This window comes from Pseudophryne corroboree, chromosome 4, assembly GCF_028390025.1.
Source record: "Pseudophryne corroboree isolate aPseCor3 chromosome 4, aPseCor3.hap2, whole genome shotgun sequence".
Classification (NCBI taxonomy): Eukaryota; Metazoa; Chordata; class Amphibia; order Anura; family Myobatrachidae; genus Pseudophryne; species Pseudophryne corroboree.
This window is the reverse complement of record NC_086447.1, coordinates 739,674,201-739,697,930: the sequence shown is the minus strand read 5'-3', so window position 1 is coordinate 739,697,930 and position 23,730 is coordinate 739,674,201. Positions and strand designations below refer to the sequence as shown.

At 48.9% G+C, this 23,730-nt stretch overlaps 1 protein-coding gene across 4 annotated transcripts in view; it reads right to left on the bottom strand.

Annotated features, from left to right (window-relative positions):
• The window catches only part of ABHD12 (abhydrolase domain containing 12, lysophospholipase), a 364,140-nt gene that overhangs the window by 237,626 nt on the left and 102,784 nt on the right, over positions 1-23,730 (bottom strand). For 2 of the 4 annotated variants that reach the window (XR_010176161.1, XM_063918117.1), the window contains exon 1: positions 16,464-16,935. The exons of 1 other annotated variant lie outside the window; for it this stretch is intronic. Coding sequence is in view for 2 of the 3 variants with exons in the window: in XM_063918117.1 (XP_063774187.1) it covers positions 16,464-16,633 (170 nt within the window). In the remaining variant the exon portion in view is untranslated. Of the gene's footprint in view, positions 1-16,463; positions 16,936-23,730 lie in introns of those variants that run through there. One more of the 4 variants, XM_063918119.1, reaches the window with a different exon arrangement.

Genomic DNA, 23,730 nt, shown 5'->3' with positions numbered 1-23,730 from the left:
GGGCAGAAAATAAGAATTTACTTACCGATAATTCTATTTCTCGGAGTCCGTAGTGGATGCTGGGGTTCCTGAAAGGACCATGGGGAATAGCGGCTCCGCAGGAGACAGGGCACAAAAAGTAAAGCTTTTAACCATGTGGTGTGTACTGGCTCCTCCCCCTATGACCCTCCTCCAAGCCTCAGTTAGGTACTGTGCCCGGACGAGCGTACACAATAAGGAAGGATCTTGAATCCCGGGTAAGACTCATACCAGCCACACCAATCACACCGTACAACTTGTGATCTAAAACCCAGTTAACAGTATGATAACAGAGGAGCCTCTGAAAGATGGCTTCCTACAACAATAACCCGATGAAGGCAACAATAACTATGTACAATTATTGCAGATAATCCGCACTTGGGATGGGCGCCCAGCATCCACTACGGACTCCGAGAAAATAAGAATTTACTTACCGATAATTCTATTTCTCGGAGTCCGTAGTGGATGCTGGGGTTCCTGAAAGGACCATGGGGAATAGCGGCTCCGCAGGAGACAGGGCACAAAAAAGTAAAGCTTTACTAGGTCAGGTGGTGTGCACTGGCTCCTCCCCCTATGACCCTCCTCCAGACTCCAGTTAGGTACTGTGCCCGGACGAGCATACACAATAAGGGAGGCATTTTGAATCCCGGGTAAGACTCATACCAGCCACACCAATCACACCGTACAACTTGTGATCTAAACCCAGTTAACAGTATGATAACAGAAAGGGCCTCTTAAAGATGGCTCCTTAACAATAACCCGAATTAGTTAACAATAACTATGTACAAGTATTGCAGATAATCCGCACTTGGGATGGGCGCCCAGCATCCACTACGGACTCCGAGAAATAGAATTATCGGTAAGTAAATTCTTATTTTCTCTATCGTCCTAAGTGGATGCTGGGGTTCCTGAAAGGACCATGGGGATTATACCAAAGCTCCCAAACGGGCGGGAGAGTGCGGATGACTCTGCAGCACCGAATGAGAGAACTCCAGGTCCTCCTTTGCCAGGGTATCAAATTTGTAAAATTTTACAAACGTGTTCTCCCCCGACCACGTAGCTGCTCGGCAGAGTTGTAATGCCGAGACCCCTCGGGCAGCCGCCCAAGATGAGCCCACCTTCCTTGTGGAGTGGGCTTTTACAGTTTTAGGCTGTGGCAGGCCTGCCACAGAATGTGCAAGTTGAATTGTGTTACAAATCCAACGAGCAATCGACTGCTTAGAAGCAGGTGCGCCCAACTTGTTGGGTGCATACAATATAAACAGCGAGTCAGATTTTCTGACTCCAGCCGTCCTTGCAATGTATATTTTTAAGGCTCTGACAACGTCCAACAACTTGGAGTCCTCCAAGTCGCTAGTGGCCGCAGGCACCACAATAGGTTGGTTCAGATGAAATGCTGATACCACTTTAGGGAGAAAATGCGGACGAGTCCGCAGTTCTGCCCTATCCGAATGGAAGATTAGATAAGGACTTTTATAAGATAAAGCCGCCAATTCAGATACTCTCCTGGCAGAGGCCAGGGCTAGTAACATAGTCACTTTCAATGTGAGATATTTCAAATCCACCTTTTTCAATGGTTCAAACCAATGGGATTTGAGGAAATCTAAAACTACATTTAGATCCCACGGTGCCACCGGAGGCACCACAGGAGGCTGTATATGCAGTACTCCCTTGACAAAAGTCTGGACCTCAGGGACAGAGGCCAATTCTTTTTGGAAGAATATTGACAGGGCCGAAATTTGAACCTTAATGGATCCCAATTTGAGACCCATAGATAATCCTGATTGCAGGAAATGTAGGAAACGACCCAGTTGGAATTCCTCCGTCGGAACCCTCCGATCCTCGCACCACGCTACATATTTTCGCCAAATGCGGTGATAATGTTTCACGGTGACTTCCTTCCGTGCCTTAATCAAGGTAGGAATGACTTCTTCTGGAATGCCTTTCCCTTTTAGGATCTGGCGTTCAACCGCCATGCCGTCAAACGCAGCCGCGGTAAGTCTTGAAAAAGACAGGGACCCTGCTGTAGCAGGTCCCTTCTCAGAGGTAGAGGCCACGGTTCGTCCGTGAGCATCTCTTGAAGTTTCGGATACCAAGTCCTTCTCGGCCAATCCGGAACCACTAGTATTGTTCTTACTCTTCTTTGCCGTATGATCTTCAATACCTTTGGTATGAGCGGCAGAGGAGGAAACACATACACTGACTGGTACACCCAAGGAGTTACCAGTGCGTCCACAGCTATTGCCTGTGGATCTCTTGACCTGGCGCAATATTTGTCCAGTTTCTTGTTGAGGCGAGACGCCATCATGTCTACAATTGGTCTTTCCCAACGGTCTATTAACATGTTGAAGACTTCTGGATGTAGACCCCACTCTCCCGGATGAAGATCGTGTCTGCTGAGGAAGTCTGCTTCCCAGTTGTCCACGCCCGGGATGAACACTGCTGACAGTGCTATCACGTGATTCTCCGCCCAGCGAAGAATCTTGGCAGCTTCTGCCATTGCACTCCTGCTTCTTGTGCCGCCCTGCCTGTTTACATGGGCGACCGCCGTGATGTTGTCCGACTGAATCAACACCGGCTTTCCTTGCAGGAGAAGTTCCGCCTGGCTTAGAGCATTGTAGATTGCTCTTAGTTCCAGAATGTTTATGTGAAGAGACTTTTCCAGACTCGTCCATACTCCCTGGAAGTTTCTTCCTTGTGTGACTGCTCCCCAGCCTCTCAGGCTGGCGTCCGTGGTCACCAGGATCCAATCCTGAATGCCGAATCTGCGGCCTTCTAATAGGTGAGCCTTCTGCAACCACCACAGAAGTGACACCCTTGTCTTTGGTGACAGGGTTATTCGCAGGTGCATCTGCAGATGCGACCCTGACCATTTGTCCAACAGATCCCTTTGGAATATTCTTGCATGGAATCTGCCGAATGGAATTGCTTCGTAAGAAGCCACCATTTTTCCCAGGACTCTTGTGCATTGATGTACTGACACTTTTCCTGGTTTTAGGAGGTTCCTGACCAGATCGGATAACTCCTTGGCTTTTTCCTCTGGAAGGAAAACCTTTTTCTGAACCGTGTCCAGAATCATTCCTAGGAACAGCAGACGAGTTGTCGGGATTAAATGGGATTTTGGAATATTCAGAATCCACCCGTGTTGTCTTAGCACCTCTTGAGATAGTGCTAAAGCTGTCTCCAGCTGTTCTCTGGACCTTGCCCTTATTAGGAGATCGTCCAAGTATGGGATAACTAATACGCCTTTTCTTCGAAGAAGAATCATCATCTCGGCCATTACCTTGGTAAAGACCCGAGGCGCCGTGGACAATCCGAACGGCAGCGTCTGAAACTGATAGTGACAGTTTTGAACAATGAACCTGAGGTACCCCTGTGTGCGGGGTAAATCGGAACGTGTAGATACGCATCCTTGATGTCCAAGGATACCATAAAGTCCCCTTCTTCCAGGTTCGCTATCACTGCTCTGAGTGACTCCATCTTGAACTTGAACTTTTTTATGTAGAGGTTCAAGGACTTCAGATTTAGAATAGGCCTTACCGAGCCATCCGGCTTCGGTACCACAAATAGAGTGGAATAATACCCCTTTCCTTGTTGTAATAGGGGTACTTTGACTATCACCTGCTGAGCGTACAGCTTGTGAATGGCTTCCAACACCCTCTCCCTTTCGGAAGAGACGGTTGGTAAGGCAGACTTCAGGAAACGATGAGGAGGATCCGTCTCTAATTCCAACCTGTACCCCTGAGATATTATCTGCAGGATCCAGGGGTCTACCTGCGAGTGAGCCCACTGCGCGCTGTAATTTTTGAGACGGCCCCCCACTGTCCCCGAGTCCGCTTGAGAGGCCCCAGCGTCATGCTGAGGTTTTTGCAGGAGCCGGGGAGGGCTTCTGTTCCTGGGAAGGAGCTGCCTGTTGGTGTCTCTTCCCTCTTCCTCTGCCTCGTGGCAGGTACGACAAGCCCTTTGCTCTCTTATTTTTGTAGGAGCGAAAAGGCTGCGGTTGAAAGGTCGGTGCCTTTCTCTGTTGGGGAGTGACTTGAGGTAAAAAAGTGGATTTCCCGGCAGTAGCCGTGGCCACCAAGTCTGATAGACCAACTCCAAATAACTCCTCCCCTTTATACGGCAAAACCTCCATGTGACGTTTTGAATCCGCATCGCCTGTCCACTGTCGTGTCCATAAGGCTCTTCTGGCTGAAATGGACATAGCACTCATCCGAGATGCCAGTGTGCAAATATCCCTCTGTGCATCACGCATATAGATAAATGCATCCTTTATTTGTTCTAACGACAGTAAAACATTGTCCCTATCTAGGGTATCAATATTTTCAATCAGGGATTCTGACCAAACTACTCCAGCACTGCACATCCAGGCAGTTGCTATAGCTGGTCGTAGTATAACACCTGCATGTGTGTATATATTCTTTTGAATAACTTCCATCTTTCTATCTGATGGATCCTTAAGTGCGGCCGTCTCAGGAGAGGGTAACGCCACTTGTTTGGATAAGCGTGTGAGCGCCTTGTCCACCTTAGGGGGTGTTTCCCAGCGCGCCCTAACCTCTGGCGGGAAAGGGTATAATGCCAATAACTTTTTTGAAATTATCAACTTTTTATCAGGAGCAACCCACGCTTCATCACACACGTCATTTAATTCTTCTGATTCAGGAAAAACTGTTTGTAGTTTTTTCACACCATACATAATACCCTGTTTTACGGTATCTGTAGTATCAGCTAAATGTAACGTCTCCTTCATTGCCAAAATCATATAACGTGTGGCCCTACTGGAAAATACGTTTGAATTTCTACCGTCGTCACTGGAATCAGTGCCCGTGTCTGGGTCTGTGTCGACCGACTGAGGCAAAGGGCGTTTTACAGCCCCTGACGGTGTTTGAGGCGCCTGGACAGGCATTAATTGATTGTCCGGCCGCCTCATGTCCTCAACTGACTGTTTAAGGGAAGATAAACCATCACGTAATTCCACAAATAAAGGCATCCATTCTGGTGTCGACCCCCTGGGGGGTGACATCTGCATATTTGGCAATTGCTCCGCCTCCACACCAATATCGTCCTCATACATGTCGACACCACGTACCGACACACACCGCAAACTCACAGGGAATGCTCTAATGAAGACAGGACCCACTAGCCCTTTTGGGGAGACAGAGGGAGAGTCTGCCAGCACACACCACAAAGCGCTATATATACACAAGGGATATCCTTATATTAAGTGCTCCCTTATAGCTGCTTTAATATATATATATATAGCCATTAATGTGCCCCCCCTCTCTGTTTTACCCTGTTTCTGTAGTGCAGTGCAGGGGAGAGACCTGGGAGCCGTTCTGACCAGCGGAGCTGTGACAGAAAATGGCGCCGTGTGCTGAGGAGATAGGCCCCGCCCCTTTTTCGGCGGGTTCTTCTCCCGCTATTTTTCCAGTCAGGCAGGGGTTAAATATCTCCATATAGCCCCTATGGGCTATATGTGAGGTATTTTTAGCCTTGTATAAGGTTTATATTTGCCTCTCAGAGCGCCCCCCCCCAGCGCTCTGCACCCTCAGTGACTGCCCAGTGAAGTGTGCTGAGAGGAAAATGGCGCACAGCTGCAGTGCTGTGCGCTACCTTATGAAGACTGAGGAGTCTTCAGCCGCCGGTTTCCGGACCTCTTCACGCTTCAGCATCTGCAAGGGGGTCGGCGGCGCGGCTCCGGGACCGGACTCCACGGCTGGGCCTGTGTTCGATCCCTCTGGAGCTAATGGTGTCCAGTAGCCAAGCAGCAAATCCACTCTGCATGCAGGTGAGTTTACTACTTTCCCCCTAAGTCCCACGTTGCAGTGATCCTGTTGCCAGCAGGACTCACTGTAAAGAAAAAAAACCTAAACTAAACTTTCTCTAAGCAGCTCTTTAGGAGAGCCACCTAGATTGCACCCTTCTCGTTCGGGCACAAAATCTAACTGGAGTCTGGAGGAGGGTCATAGGGGGAGGAGCCAGTGCACACCACCTGACCTAGTAAAGCTTTACTTTTTTGTGCCCTGTCTCCTGCGGAGCCGCTATTCCCCATGGTCCTTTCAGGAACCCCAGCATCCACTTAGGACGATAGAGAAATAGAATTATCGGTAAGTAAATTCTTATTTTCTCTATCGTCCTAGTGGATGCTGGGGTTCCTGAAAGGACCATGGGGATTATACCAAAGCTCCCAAACGGGCGGGAGAGTGCGGATGACTCTGCAACACCGAATGAGAGAACTCCAGGTCCTCTTTTGCCAGGGTATCAAATTTGTAGAATTTTACAAACGTGTTCTCCCCCGACCACGTAGCTGCTCGGCAGAGTTGTAATGCCGAGACCCCTCGGGCAGCCGCCCAAGATGAGCCCACCTTCCTTGTGGAATGGGCCTTAACAGATTTAGGCTGTGGCAGGCCTGCCACAGAATGTGCAAGTTGAATTGTGCTACAAATCCAACGAGCAATCGACTGCTTAGAAGCAGGAGCACCCAGCTTGTTGGGTGCATACAGTATAAACAGCGAGTCAGATTTTCTGACTCCAGCCGTCCTTGAAATGTATATTTTTAAAGCTCTAACAACGTCCAACAACTTGGAGTCCTCCAAGTCGCTTGTAGCCGCAGGCACTACAATAGGCTGGTTCAGGTGAAACGCTGATACCACCTTAGGGAGAAAATGCGGACGCGTCCGCAGTTCTGCCCTATCCGAATGGAAAATTAGATATGGGCTTTTGTAAGATAAAGCCGCCAGTTCTGACACTCTCCTGGCTGAAGCCAGGGCTAGTAGCATGGACACTTTCCATGTGAGATATTTCAAATCCACCTTTTTTAGTGGTTCAAACCAAATGGGATTTGAGGAAATCTAAAACTACGTTTAGATCCCACGGTGCCACCGGAGGCACTACAGGGGGCTGTATACGCAGTACACCCTTAACAAAAGTCTGGACCTCAGGAACTGAGGCCAATTCTTTTTGGAAGAATATTGACAGGGCCGAAATTTGAACCTTAATAGATCCCAACTTGAGACCCATAGACAATCCTGATTGCAGGAAATGCAGGAATCGACCCAGTTGAAATTCCTCCGTCGGAGCACTCCGATCCTCGCACCACGCAACATATTTTCGCCAAATGCGGTGATAATGTTTCGCGGTTACTTCCTTCCTTGCTTTAATCAAAGTAGGAATGACTTCTTCCGGAATGCCTTTTCCCTTTAGGATCCGGCGTTCAACCGCCATGCCGTCAAACGCAGCCGCGGTAAGTCTTGAAACAGACAGGGACCTTGCTGAAGCAGGTCCCTTCTCAGAGGTAGAGGCCACGGATCGTCCGTGATCATCTCTTGAAGTTCCGGGTACCAAGTCCTTCTTGGCCAATCCGGAGCCACTAGTATCGTTCTTACTCCTCTTTTCCTTATAATTCTCAATACCTTTGGTATGAGAGGCAGAGGAGGAAACACATACACCGACTGGTACACCCAAGGCGTTACCAGCGCGTCCACAGCTATTGCCTGCGGGTCTCTTGACCTGGCGCAATACCTGTCCAGTTTTTTGTTGAGGCGAGACGCCATCATGTCCACCATTGGTCTTTCCCAACGGGTTACAAGCATGTGGAAAACTTCTGGATGAAGTCCCCACTCTCCCGGGTGAAGGTCGTGTCTGCTGAGGAAGTCTGCTTCCCAGTTGTCCACTCCCGGGATGAACACTGCTGACAGTGCCATCACATGATTCTCCGCCCAGCGAAGAATCCTCGCAGCTTCTGCCATTGCACTCCTGCTTCTTGTACCGCCCTGTCTGTTTACATGGGCGACTGCCGTGATGTTGTCCGACTGGATCAACACCGGTTTTCCTAGAAGCAGAGGTTCTGCCTGACTTAGAGCATTGTAGATTGCTCTTAGTTCCAGAATGTTTATGTGAAGAGACATCTCCAGGCTCGACCACACGCCCTGGAAGTTCCTTCCTTGTGTGACTGCTCCCCAGCCTCTCAGGCTGGCGTCCGTGGTCACCAGGATCCAATCCTGTATGCCGAATCTGCGGCCCTCCAATAGATGAGCGCTCTGCAACCACCACAGAAGAGATACCCTTGTCCTTGGAGACAGGGTTATCCGCCGGTGCATCTGAAGATGCGACCCTGACCATTTGTCGAGCAGATCCCTCTGGAAAATTCTTGCGTGGAATCTGCCGAATGGAATTGCTTCGTAAGAAGCCACCATTTTTCCCAGGACTCTTGTGCATTGATGTACAGACACCTTTCCTGGCTTTAGGAGGTTCCTGACAAGTTCGGATAACTCCTTGGCTTTTTCCTCCGGGAGAAATACCTTTTTCTGAACCGTGTCCAGAATCATCCCTAGGAACAGCAGACGTGTTGTCGGAATTAACTGGGATTTTGGAATATTCAAAATCCACCCGTGCTGTTTTAGCACTTCTTGAGACAGTGCTACTCCCATCTCTAGCTGTTCTCTTGACCTTGCCCTTATCAGGAGATCGTCCAAGTATGGGATAATTAACACGCCTTTTCTTCGAAGAAGAATCATCATCTCGGCCATTACTTTGGTAAAGACCCGAGGTGCCGTGGACAATCCAAACGGCAGCGTCTGAAACTGATAGTGACAGTTTTGTACGACGAACCTGAGGTACCCCTGGTGTGAGGGGTAAATTGGGACGTGGAGATACGCATCCTTGATGTCCAAGGATACCCTAAAGTCCCCTTCTTCCAGGTTCGCTATCACCGCTCTGAGTGACTCCATCTTGAACTTGAACTTTTTTATGTACAGGTTCAGGGATTTCAGATTTAGAATAGGTCTTACCGAGCCGTCCGGCTTCGGTACCACAAATAGCGTGGAATAATACCCCTTTCCCTGTTGTAAAAGGGGTACTTTGACTATCACCTGCTGAGAGTACAGCTTGTGAATGGCTTCCAAGACCGTCACCCTGTCGGAGGGGGACGTTGGTAAAGCAGACTTCAGGAAACGGCGAGGTGGAGACGTCTCTAGTTCTAACCTGTACCCCTGAGATATTATCTGCAGGATCCAGGGATCTACCTGCGAGTGAGCCCACTGCGCGCTGAAATTCTTGAGACGACCCCCCACCGCCCCCGAGTCCGCTTGAGAAGCCCCAGCGTCATGCTGAGGCTTTTGTAGAAGCGGGGGAGGGCTTCTGTTCCTGGGAAGGAGCTGCCTGTTGCTGTCTCTTCCCCTTTCCTCTGCCTCGTGGCAGATATGAATATCCCTTTGCTCTCTTGTTTTTAAAGGAACGAAAGGGCTGCGGTTGAAAAGTCGGTGTCTTTTTCTGTTGGGGAGTGACTTGAGGTAAAAAGGTGGATTTCCCGGCTGTAGCCGTGGCCACCAAATCCGATAGACCGACTCCAAATAACTCCTCCCCTTTATACGGCAAAACTTCCATATGCAGTTTTGAGTCCGCATCGCCTGACCACTGTCGCGTCCATAAACTTCTTCTGGCCGAAATGGACATAGCACTTACCCGTGATGCCAGCGTGCAGATATCTCTCTGTGCATCACGCATATAAAGAAATGCATCCTTTATTTGCTCCAAAGACAGTAAAACATTGTCCCTATCCAGGGTATCAATATTTTCAATCAGGGACTCTGACCAAGCTACTCCAGCACTGCACATCCAGGCTGTCGCTATAGCTGGTCGTAGTATAACACCTGTATGTGTGTATATACTTTTTTGGATATTTTCCATCCTCCTATCTGCTGGATCTTTAAGTGCGGCCGTCTCAGGAGAGGGTAACGCCACTTGTTTTGATAAGCGTGTGAGCGCCTTGTCCACCCTAGGAGGTGTTTCCCAGCGCGCCCTAACCTCTGGCGGGAAAGGGTATAAAGCCAATAACTTCTTTGAAATTAGCATTTTTTTATCGGGGGCAACCCACGCTTCATCACACACCTCATTTAATTCTTCTGATTCAGGAAAAACTATAGGTAGTTTTTTCACACCCCACATAATACCCTGTTTAGTGGTACCTGTAGTATCAGCTATATGCAACGCCTCCTTCATTGCCAAAATCATATAACGTGTGGCCCTACTGGAAAATACGGTTGATTCGTCACCGTCACCACTGGAATCAGTGCCTGTGTCTGGGTCTGTGTCGACCGACTGAGGCAAAGGGCGTTTTACAGCCCCTGACGGTGTTTGAGGCGCCTGGACAGGCACTAATTGATTGTCCGGCCGTCTCATGTCGTCAAACGACTGCTTTAGCGTGTTGACACTATCCCGTAATTCCATAAATAAAGGCATCCATTCTGGTGTCGACCCCCTAGGAGGTGACATCCCCATATTTGGCAATTGCTCCGCCTCCACACCAAGATCGTCCTCATACATGTCGACACACGCGTACCGACACACAGCAGACACACAGGGAATGCTCTAAATGAAGACAGGACCCCACTAGCCCTTTGGGGAGACAGAGGGAGAGTCTGCCAGCACACACCAAAAGCGCTATATATGACAGGGATAGCCTTATAATAAGTGCTCCCTATATAGCTGCTTTAAATATATATAATGCCACAATTTTGCCCCCCCTCTCTTGTTTTACCCTGTTTCTGTAGTGCAGTGCAGGGGAGAGACTGGGAGCCTTCCTGACCAGCGGAGCTGTGAGAGGAAAATGGCGCCGTGTGCTGAGGAGATAGGCCCCGCCCCTTTTTCGGCGGGCTCGTCTCCCGCTCTTCAATGGATTCAGGCAGGGGTTAAATATCTCCATATAGCCCCCGGAGGCTATATGTGAGGTATTTTATGCCTAAAAAAGGTTTCTCATTGCTGCCCAGGGCGCCCCCCCCCCAGCGCCCTGCACCCTCAGTGACTGCCGTGTGAAGTGTGCTGGGAGCAATGGCGCACAGCTGCAGTGCTGTGCGCTACCTTAAGAAGACTGAGGAGTCTTCTGCCGCCGATTCTGGAACATCTTCTGTCTTCAGCATCTGCAAGGGGGCCGGCGGCGCGGCTCCGGTGACCCATCCAGGCTGTACCTGTGATCGTCCCTCTGGAGCTTGATGTCCAGTAGCCAAGAAGCCAATCCATCCTGCACGCAGGTGAGTTGACTCCTTCTCCCCTAAGTCCCTCGCTGCAGTGATCCTGTTGCCAGCAGGAATCACTGTAAAATAAAAAACCTAGCTAAACTTTTTCTAAGCAGCTCTTTAGGAGAGCCACCTAGATTGCACCCTTCTCGGCCGGGCACAAAAACCTAACTGAGGCTTGGAGGAGGGTCATAGGGGGAGGAGCCAGTACACACCACATGGTTAAAAGCTTTACTTTTTGTGCCCTGTCTCCTGCGGAGCCGCTATTCCCCATGGTCCTTTCAGGAACCCCAGCATCCACTAGGACGATAGAGAAATCAGCATTGTGCCGGCACTTTTGTCAGATTTCTGCTCGCACCCCTCTGGGGGTGGAAGAAGAAATACCGTTGTTGGGTGTCACGTGGTGCTGTATTGAATAGCGCCAGAAGCCAATTACTGGCGATATTCAACTTTCAATTAATTGAATCGTGCCCCTTGTGGACTATTATTGGGAACGATAACCTGCCTGTTGCCTGAAGCATGGCGAACGATGTGTGTGCTGAAACCTACAATTTGACACCCTACAACAAAAACACTTGTGTCAAACTTTTCATGTGTCAACCATTTGGTGTTGCTGTAGACACTGTCAACCTTTTGAACAAAATCCTACTCATGTATCCAGGTTTTCTCTTGTGCTCCAATCTGGAAACATCTTCACACATGACCCCAAGATAGCACTTTCCTAAATCTATCAGGATTTCTCACACAAGCCATGGAGTTTTGGCACATTTCAGCTCACCACCTCAGGAGGTAGCAAGCTGAAATGTTACCCCTTGCTTCCCCCCCCCCCATGCTACATGCGCACCCGAAAGGTGCAACAATTGAATTGTTCCGATGGGTGCCAGCTAGTGGAATTCCCCCCAATGAGTGTTTGCTCCATTTTAGGTTGATATAGTAAGCCTTGGAGAGCAATAAAGTGGACAGAGATAAAGTACCAGAAAACCAGCTCATGGCTTAGTAAATAGGCCCATTAGTATCCTATGCTTAGCTGTTTCACGTAAACTGGTCCGTAATCTCTGCAATGTTCAGTAAAAACATTCAAAGGAGCATATAAATGATAAAAACACCCATTCCGCTGATACACACCAACAATACTCCTCCCTGTGTTGACAAAGGTCAACGTCCTATAGCCCCCTGCATGTTTACATAACCATATGGAACTACTTTGTAGGAAACGGGTAACATTGGAAGATTAACTGAAAACAATTTACATGTAATCGTCTGTGATACAAGTTGTGAAAGTGTGTAAGAAATGACACTGTATACTCCAATGGGACGAGAACGGATGTAAACAATTAAAATAATCTGTGTAAAGTGTAATATGATGATGCAGCATAAATAAAGGTCACACGTGCAACTCAGTGGGGCAGATTTAATTGTTTTGGGCGTCTAATTTCCCTGTCTAAAGAGGATTGTTTAGACACCTAAACAATTGTCACTATTTAATTGTTATTTTGGCGCACATTCATATTGCGCCCAAACAGACCAAGTTTAGCCAGCTAAAACAGTCTAACGCTCTGCTTTGGGCTTCCAAACTACTGTTTGGATGCCCAAAGTGCAGAGTTTGCACACATTTTTTCTCACACAAAAAAAAAACCAAAAAAAAAAAACGTGACCTCTGTGGCTGCAGAGCAGAACAACTGAATTACTGCCACTGGACGGTGGTGGTCGTGTTTAAAATAATTAATCCTCAACTCCGGCATAACATCACACTGAATTGAATAGCTCCAGGAGCTCCTTCCCGGCGCTGTTAAATTTGCGCTTAATTGAATCTATCCCATTGTGCAAAAAGTCCTAACAACTTACAGAAACCTTTACATATAACAGTAGAGCAAAGGGATTTTTTCACATGAGACCAAGAGGTATATATTTACACCGCTTTCACACCACCTCTTTGATCTGGACGATTGCCAGGTTAACGCAGGTCGTGGCTCGGTGTGAAAGGGCCCCCGAAAAACAACCTGAGTGACCCAGGAATCAAACTCTGGTAGCTACTCGGGATGGTGCAGGAAGAATGTGGGCTACATGGCAGTATGAACAGGTAACCCAGGTCATCCAACCCGGGTCCTGTTTTAAACCCTATGGAGAGCTGGCTCACCGGCCCTGGGAGGTAATGTCATCTCCAAACACTGGCAGAAGATATTTCAAGCTGCTGTGATACGGCTTGAAACCAGTGTTCAATGACCTGGGCTGGACCTGGGTTTGCAGTTTGAAAGAGGTATTACTAAACAATGGATTTTCAAAATGCAAAATTTTTGCATATATTGCTTGATCGATTTAAAAGGGCAATAATATTTAATGCAAAACAAGCCTGATTTTGAATGCACTAATATTGCTGGCAAAATCGACCAAAAATTGTGGGTTTTGAAATCACATTGCTTAGCAAAAATACCCCTAAATTGCACTTTAGCTCTAAATTTTACTCCAAAATGGGTCTGAGGTTTTAGACTTTCATATAAGCTTTAATTTGTTAACATACTTTATATAAAAGTTCACATATATATGGGGGGAAAAAAAAATGTTTTTAAACAATATATTATTTACCTTTACCACAAGAATTAGGAAGGCATTTTAACATTCTATTTTAAATGACACAATGGGGGGTCGATTCAATTCAGCCCGCTGTTAATAGTGTCGGGAAGGCAGTCTCGAAGCTATTCAATTCAGTGCACTCCGACTACAGGATTTCTGCTCGCACCCATCCAGAGGTGCGAGTAGAAATCCAAGAAAACTAGTGCCGTGATGCTGTTTTGTGCCTTAGCGCGGCGTAAAGAGCATCGCGGCATGCATTTAAGCCGGAGAAATCCCATTCTCGCGACTAAACACCTGGTTTAAGGCGCCAGTACCGGCATTCTCAGACATAACAGCATGCTAAACTGAATAGCTCTGGGACCTTCCCGCCGCTATTCTCATTGCGTTTAACTGAATCGACTCCAATAAATTTGAAGTAGGCTATGGGTGGTATTCAAATGATATATTACGCCCAATCTCCTTTCTAAAGTGATCCCAGTTATCACACATACAACGCCCATAGTAATCTGGTTTAGCATCGTAAAAGGGTTTGGTGTCTCGCTACCCCGGGGGGTAGTGAGCTGAAATAATGATACCACGCACCAGAGAACAGAAACAGAACGGGTGTAGAAGGGGGTGAAAAGAATTGAATACCACCCATTGTGTCAGGGGGTGGTCTTCAGGTTGCCGGCTGTTGGGATCCCGGCGCACATTATAACGGTGCCGGAATCCCGACAGCCGGCATACACTTTTTCTCCTTCGTGGGGGTCCACGACCCCCCTGGAGGGAGAATAGATAGCGTGGCGACGGTAGCGCGCCACCGTGCCCGCAGCGTGGCGAGGTCAGAGAGCCCGCAAGGGGCTCATTTGCGCTTGCCACGCTGTCGGTATGCCGGCGGCCGGGCTACCGGCGCCAGTATGCTGGTCGCCGGGAGCCCTGCCGCCGGCATACCATACTACACCCGTGTCAGGTTATAAAATAGCACAATATACTTGAATAGCATTGTTTTCTCATTTTAAATACAATGTGAGCACTCTTCAGTTTTAACATTTTTAAAACAGAAGAGTGATACCTGTAATTTATGTGGTAACTGGGCTTTGTAGACCAAAAATGCTCCGATTTCTGAAACTTCAGAACTATATGTAACAATAAACGGACTTAAAATAATTAACAGGTGCGCTGACCACGGTGCTTAATAAAGGCCATCATGTGTCCTTATTATATGTGCATAAAGGTGGAATTACCCAAACACAAAATGCACTGAAACACATACTAGCATGGTAATAGTCGCTGTAACAGTCTCGCTGTATAGTTTGGGGAAACAAGGAGATAAGTATCTGTGATGACTCAGACCTGTATCTATCATTTCAGCAGTTCCACTGGGTAATAGTTTTTGCTGTTTCAGCCTAATTACTGCTGTTCACAGAATGCATTGCTCGTATCATTAAGGAAACACTGCAGAAAATAGGACTAACAGTACCCTGTGACATCAAACTCTGAGCTGCATACTGTAGATGGCAGAATAAACTACCTACAGTATATAGGAGAATGCGGTCATACCGTAGAATGTAGTCAGCTGCCTACAGAGCTGCCCTCAAACACTGCACAGTCCCTTTTAAATCACGATCACTGCAAGTGCAGCAGGTGCAGTCATGGGACACTGCAATGAGTTGCAGAGCCCTCCTATGCAGCAATACCGTTGTATTAGTGCAAAGCCAGCATTATACCTCCTGCACACCCCAGGTCTATATAGAACAGTGCAAAGCTAGACTTGTACCTCCTGGCACACCCCAGATCTATATGTAACACTGTGCAAAATCACCTTGTACCTCCTGCACACCTCAAACCTTTATGTAACTGTGTAATGTCAGCCTGCATCTCCTGCACACAGGTAAGACCTACATGTAACTGTGCAATACCAGCCTGCACCTCCTGCACACAAGTAAGACCTACATGTAACCGTGCAATGCCAGCCTGCACCTCCTGCACACAGGTATGACCTACATGTAACCGTGCAATGCCAGCCTGCACCTCCTGCACACAGGTATGAGCTATATGTAACCATGCAATGTCAGCCTGCACCACATGCACACAGGTAAGAGCTATATATAACCGTGCAATGCCAGCCTGGATCTCCTTAACACAGGTAAGAGCTATATGTAACCGTGCAATGCCAGCCTGGATCTCCTTAACACAGGTAAGAGCTATATGTAACCGTGCAATGCCAGCCTGGATCTCCTTAACACAGGTAAGAGCTATATGTAACCATGCAATGTCAGCCTGCATCACCTGCACACAGGTAAGAGCTATATGTAACCGTGCAATGCCAGCCAGCACCTCCTGTACTCAGGTAAGACCTATAACCATGCAATGTAATCCTGCACACAAGTAAGAGCTGTATGTAACCATGCAATGCCAGCCTGCACACTGGTAAGAGCTATATGTAACCATACAATGCCAGCCTGCACACTGGTAAGACCTACATGTAACCGTGCAATGCCAGCCTGGATCTCCTGTACACAGTTAAGAGCTATATGTAACCATGCAATGTCAGCCTGCATCACCTGCACATAGGTAAAGAGCTATATGTAACCGTGCAACGCTAGCCTGGATCACGTGCACACAGGTAAGAGCTATATGAACCTATGCCATGCCAGCACCTCCTGCACTCAGGTAAGACCTATAACCATGCAATGTAATCCTGCACACAAGTAAGAGCTGTATGTAACCATGCAATGCCAGCCTGCACACTGGTAAGAGCTATATGTAACCGTGCAATGCCAGCCTGCACACTGGTAAGAGCTAGAACAGTTGGGTATATAACGCATATGGACATTACAGTCAGATTATATAATGCGGTGCCAGCCTGTGTGCCGCCCGTACCTGCTGAACCTCTTCATGCCTTTGCTGTCGCAGTCAGAGTCCTGAGGATAGTGCCCCTTTGTGCCCTTGCTCCCCGGTATCCTCAGGTTCTTAAGGCGGCACTCCCTGTCCAGTGGGGCGGCACCGAAGCTGTCATGTTCCCGGTGCCCAGGCTCGGCTCGCTTTCTCATTCCTGGGCAGGTGTGGGGGCACGGGCGGCTCTAGCAGCAGAGCGCGGGTGTGCGGCACATCAGTGCCGGGAGAGAGCAGAGTCACCGCTTAGTGCCGGGAAGGAGGCTGCTGCCGGAGATGTGTGCTGGGGAGGCTGCTGCTGTTACCACCGCCGCCGCCGCCACCACCACCGCTGCTGTTGTGTTCCCAGCTCCCTCCCCTCAGCAGCAACAGCAGCCCAGCTGAGAGCTACACACACAGGAGCCGCCTCCTCCTCCTCCGCTGTGACCTGCAGCCGCTGCCGGCCAATCACCGGGGACAGGCTGCCTGGTAACTGTAGCGTATACATCCGCTCCCACTGCTGCGCCTGTCACAGGCACATATACACTAAGCCGTGTGGTGCAAGTATGTTAGACAGACATTAGGTCGACATGAAAAAAAATAGACAGTACAAAAGGTCGACATAAAAAGGGTAGACACAGGGTTTTTTTGTGTGTTTTTTTTACATGTTTTTGGACTTTTACATACCTTCTCTATCCATGTCAGCATAGAGTTGGTTATAAACCTTGTGGCGAGCACAGCAAGCCACCTAGCCAGAAGCGTGGCGAACCACGCGAGGGGATGCCGTTCTACAATTTGGGGTCCCAGATGACAAAACTATATACACAAACCCCAAAAATGCAATAGAGGTTAGCAGCGCCACTAGTTTGGATAGCCAGGGAGGCTATCCAAACTAGCCGCGCTGCTAACCTCTATTGGTAGGCAAAGCTGCTATACAGATTATCCTTTCGCACAGGGTCTATAGAAATAGACCTCTATCTATATATCGGCCTACGCCAATAAGTACACATGCAGGGGCGGATTCAGAAGAAAATGAAAGGGGGGCACCATGATAAGGAAACGGTAAGTTATATTTACATGCACCTAAGGCACGCGTGCTCCCAGATAAGGGCTGTGGTATCACAGGGGGTGTGGCCTCACAGAATAAGCCATCAGGTAATGATTGGCTGTAGGAACGCATCCTGGTTTATTGCCAGTGTTTCACGCTGATGAAAAGGCTAATTGGACCTTGAAATGTTGGTCACCTTTTCCATTAGGTATGGGAGCCTGGAAGGCACCCCAGCACAATATAATTATTATAGTTTTAGTCAGTGGTGGCAGGTGCAGCATACCTTGTTTTGGGCACTGCACTGAGACTCAGACTGCAGGACACAAACTGCCCATCTTTGATTAGCAGAAGCAGCCAGCTGGATCTCCAACAAGCAGCATAAGACATCTGCAGGACAGCCCTGTCACAATCACACGGGCCGCCTTCTCAAAGCTGAAGCTGAGATTGACTGCACCTAGCATGGTGGTAAAGGAAGTGGAGGAGGAAGCGCTGGGATACTGGGGGTGATTCCGAGTTGTTCGCTCGCTAGCTGCTTTTAGCAGCATTGCACACGCTAAACCGCCGCCTACTGGGAGTGTATCTTAGCATAGCAGAATTGCGAACAAAAGCTTCGCTAATTTTCTCGTAACGATTACCCCGCAGTTTCTGAGTAGCTCCAGACTTACTCAGCCATTGCGACCAGCTCAGTCCTTTTCGTTCCTGGTTTGACGTCACAAACACACCCAGCGTTCGCCCAGCCACTCCCCCGTTTCTCCAGACACTCCCACGTTTTGCAACACGAACGCTTGCGTTTTTCCGCACACTCGCATAAAACGGCCAGTTTCCGCCCAGAAACACCCACTTCCTGTCAATCACACTACGATCACCACAGCAATGAATAAGCTTCGTTATGCCATGAGTAAAACACCTAACTTTTGTGTAAAATAACTAAGCGAACCTTGCGCATGCGCAGTAAGAGACTAATCGCAGTATAGCGAAAATCGGCAACGAGCGAACAACTCGGAATGACCCCCACTGTGCGGTGCAGTGAGGGCTAATGAAGCCTTCTGCGCCGTCATAAGTAGCAGTCTTACTCCATGCTGGCATTTGAACCCCACACCTGGGCTGGACTCTGGCCGACTGGCAGTGGGGGAGAGCATTGGTTACCACACGGACTTGCTGTTAGAGCCGTGGCGGGTCCTAGTGCCTGCCGGCTCTTTTAGCAAATCTGACGGAAATAGCAGTAGCTGCTGCTGTTCTCCTTTTGAAAAAAAAAGAAGTCCGAAACGACAGAGGGGGTGGGGGGGGGCACGGGCCCGAGTGCCCCCCCCCCTCCCCCCCTGGATCCGCCTAGTGTGACTTGTCAGGGACGATGGAAAGCATTTTCGGATTTGCACATTCTCCCAACTGCTAGGTATAAATAACGCCATCTGAAGAGGATATTACACAGTGGCAGGGAGCGTTTGTTTTTGCAAAAGTTGGTGAAAATAATAATTTTGTAAAAATTAAATATCGAGGCCATTCATTATTAAGATAATACAGAAGATGGGTTGGGTATGGGATACCGGCAGTGGGGATGCCAGCGGTCAGAATTCCTACACCGACATCCCGACTGCCAAAATTCTGACAGATGGGACAAAGTGACCTAACCTAACCCCCACAGCCTAACCTAACCTTCCCACAGCCTAGCCATAAACCTCCCTTCCCGCAGCCTGACCCTAACCGTCCCCCCACAGCCTAACCCTAAACTTCCCGCATATTTAAGTTTGGGTTTCAGTCACCTCCAGGCTTCCGACTGCCAGCATTCTATAAATTAGGATGCCAACTACGTCCCCAGGAGATATGATGAATATCTCCTGCTTACCTTTCAGTCCCAATCTGGCACAGAAGCCCCATACAATAATATGGGGACTAAAATTCATCAGACTCCAAAAATACTGCGGAAACCTTTGCCATCTTCAGAAGTAGGACTGTGTTGCAAAAAGGGATCCTTTCAGATCCCTCCACTGGCCATCAGGAGCTTCGTACACATGGCTGACCCCAGTACATACATGAACACTAGTACTGCTAAGTCAGACTCACTGCTACAAAAGTAGTGGTGATAGGTATCGCAGGTACAGCTGATCTTCATATCAAATGTTTCTGTATCGGAGCAATATTGAATTGCTCTGCTGTTTGTGTTTACATTGCTGCTACTAGCAGCGAGTTGAATACTAAGTTTTTACTGCTTCTGCTCCTAAATTGCCAGAATCACTGCTTTATAAACAGATCCCTATTTATCAATTTCGGGGCAGTGCGGAACGACTGGGGGCAGTGCGGAGCGAATGAGGGCGTGATCGTGGCAGCTGCATGACATCACACACAGCCGCCGCGATCGGGAACATGGCGGCGGGCCTCCTGCACCGGCAGGAGGCATCCTCTATTTCTGCTAACAAGCAGAAATTGCGATGCATTCGCAATTTCTGCTTGTTGAAGGGGGGGAGGCGGCGGTCAGCATGCTCAGCGGCCTAGCCCTGCGATGGGCGGCCCCCAGCATGCTAGCAAAATTAGGCCCTTTATGGCTTGCATAGCTCCAAGTGTAAATAGAAGTCCAGTGCACCCACTGCACTGATGTCTGCTAGAGGCCAGTGAGTAAGATGCAGTTTTTAAGTTCCAAGGACTGTGGACGTTGGCTGTGCAAGTAGAGCGTGGCTGCAGGATGAATATTAAGTACGGGAAGTGATAAAGACATTTACTTTTATGTTTGTACTTATTTTTTTGTATGCACCTGTGTTTCCAGGCCTAAATGTGAATATGCTATATTCAGTATCTGATGCCAGTAAAGACACTGCGTTTTACCGGAAAACTTGCGGCAAGTCACAGTGCTCGGGGATGTGACTGACCACAGGCCCTGTGTGACTGGAGGCTCCTAAAGAGCTTGGCATGCCCCCAGAGTGATTAAAATGGGGTGTGTTCTGGGGCTGACATTACTGCTATGGTAACTAGTATTTACAGTAATGCTATTGGAAATTTAAAAAAAAAAAAAAAATCATGAAAATCCGCTGTAAAATCATCCCAAGAAGGCTATAACCAAAGTAAGATGGCAGCATAAGATAGCAGGCTTTTCTGCTTTGCAAAACAGGCCCAATATGCATAGAAGTGCGGCCCCCATCATTGGAGAGTGATTATTTATGCATGAGGAGTGTTCTAACCAGGTGTCCTGGAATGAACAGGAAGACCCTCCATCCGCTGATCCCAGTCTATGCCCCCTATCACGTAAACGGAGCATCAGGTGTGAGCATGCTCTCAATCTGCTTGGCCACACCCCCTATTACCGGGCCCCGACAGGTTTCCAGGTGGCACTGCATAGGAGCTTACAGCTAATTCTATACATTCGATTTGAGAGCACGTCCAATAGGTTTCAAGTTTCACAGGCATATTCAATTAGGCACGGAGTTGGCTAGTTACCGTACAGTGTGGGGAAAGGAAAGCAAATTATATAGGTAATATAAGACATCGCCGCCCCTCGCCGCCTACCGCAGCGATACTAATCGCACATGTACTAACATATGCGATTAGTATCGCAATGCGGTATAGGAGGCCTCCAGCGATGTCTGCCAGGGTCAGTGGGGGTCGGCGGGGGTCTCCGTCATCTCCCAGACTCGGGAGGTGACGTGTGCAGGGAGACCCCGGGCTCCTCCTCCTCCCCCCTGCAGCCGGAAGGAGACAAGGCTGTGATGCGGGGGAGGAGGAGGGGGGCCACACCAGCAGCGGCTCAGGTACGCCGGGGGGAAGAGGGGGTCGTCGTGAGCGGGGCGGGATGCGGCGGGATCCGGCGGCGGCGGTAAGAATCCCCTAGACTTCTATAGGGTATCGCCATAAAAAGATGGCGATACCCTATGGTGCGAAAACGCGGCGATCGGGAGTTAGTACATATGAAAATGCGGTAAAACAGGGGTTTTACCGCATTTTCCCTTTAGTAAATCCCACCCATAGTCTTTTCTATGCACCTAAACTTCGGGATTACCATGGATTCTGCAAAAAACTACCCTATCAATGGGGTTTCCCTGCACTGATTGTGCCTTTTCTCCTGAAGCTGCGAGGAAAAGTACACTCTCTGGAATTCATACGGGACTGAATCCCAGCTGTGTTGGGCCAGTGCAGTGTAAACCTATTTACTGGTATCAACAGGTATACAGGTAACAGCACTAATGCAGTGGTTAATAGCGGTATCCAGTGGTAACACAGCATTGGCTATAACAGTGGTATATGGTCTCGCCTATGGGAGCTAAGTATTGTGTTTCAGAACAGAATTTTTTTTCCCGGGTGCACATGCTCAGTAGCATAGCACTGACATCATCAGGTCAGAGGTCAGACCTCCTGGTGCCTCTCTGTCCCAGTGCCCAGTTTCTAGGCAGTGTAGGAGACAGTGCCAGATCGTACCGCTCTCTAAGGTATACAATAGGCAACATACTGGACAAAGGGGATCATTCCGAGTTGATCGCTCGCTGGCTACTTTTAGCAGCCGTGCATACGCATAGTCGCCGCCCACGGGGGAGTGTATTTTTGCTTTGCAAGTGTGCGAACGCTTTTGCAGCCGAGCGCAGCAAAAACATTTTGTGCAGTTTCAGAGTAGCTCTGGACTTACTCAGCCCTTGTGATCACGTCAGTCTTTTTGGTGCCGGAATTGACGTCAGACACCCACCCTGCAAACACCTGTGTTTTCCCAAACACTCCCAGAAAACGGTCAGTTGCCACCCATAAACGCCCTCTTTCTGTCAATCACCTGGCGTTCGGTTGTGCGAATGGAATCTTCGCTAAATCCATCACCCAGCACAGATCCTCTTTGTACCCGTACGAAGCACCTGCGCAGTTTTGCCATTTTTTTACCTGATCGCTGCACTGCAAAAATCGGCAGCGAGCGATCAACTCGGAATGACCCTATTGTATGGTTCGGAGATTGGAATGATACGCATTGGCCATAATGCTCAGTGTGTACCCGAAATTACGCGGTGCGACGTCATCAGTAGGGCCATCCCATCTGATGTGCTGCATGTCAGATAGGCTGACCCCGCTGACAACAGTATGCAGGTATGTATATATGTATAGGTATATGGCGGATAACAATATATTGCCTGGTCATCCACCGGATCGCTCAGTGTGTACAGCCATGCGATATATCGTAGCATCGGTCCTCAGGTCAGCTGGGACACAAATCATCCTGATGTGCATCCAGCCTTACACGAACAATGTTTTTTCTGCTGCGGGGTACACTGGGCTCCACAAGTCTGGACAATGGGATGTAGAGTAGGATCTTGATCCGAGGCACAAACAGACTCAAAGCTTTGACTGTTCCCAGAATGCACAGCGCCGCCTCCTATATCACCCCGCCTCCCAGCACAGGAGCTCAGTTTGTAAGTTGGTGCTGCAGTAAGCAGGCACTTAACAGAGGGGCTGCTCCAAGCAGCCCTGAGAAAAGCTTTTTATGAGGTAAAAAGTGAAGACTTCATGGGCAGCAGCGGTGGTAAATGTCTTGTGACATTCTCTGCTGCAGCTCCAGCTCTCCCCAGCGGCACTGTACACTCCCGAGCCCTGGTTGCCGGGTACCTACAGCGGAGGCTCCGGTTTTCTTCATGTTAGGCACACACGGCTGGGGCTCTCCAGGATCGCGTGGCCGCGCTTCGGGAGGTGGTAAGTGGGTCCCGCTCGCGGGACCCGGTCTTTATCGCGATCCGATGCGGTCAGTGGGAGGCAGGCCGCGCGCGCTGGCGGTGGACACTGTGGATACAGGCGATCCCACTAGATCACCAGGGCATGGGCGCAGGTCGGGTTTTCTCTCTAAACCACTTCTTATATGGCCCACAGTACCCGGTGGTTTTGCCAGCAAGGGGGATAAGGCTTAGACCTGAAGCCCCAGGGCGCCATTTCCCGCAAATGTTCCCGCTTTGGAGCTGCATATCTGTCTTTTCCTCACTCCCAGTCAGTGTCTGCGCCATTATTCCTCAGCTCACTGTTTCTGGGACTGCTTGGGCAAATCCTCCTATGTAAAGCCGCCTGGTTGTCAGCGCTGTGCCTTTACATGACACTTAAGTATTCTACCTGCCTTTTTAGTCAGTGATAGTTAAGAAAGAGTGCATTTAGTCAGGGTTTTATAGTACAATTACCCTGTGATATACATCCAGTTCTTACTGTGTACTGTTATAGCTACTGTTATATAGCTGTGTAAGCTAGTCCAGTGCAGTATTATTGTCTGTAATAACCTCTGCATTG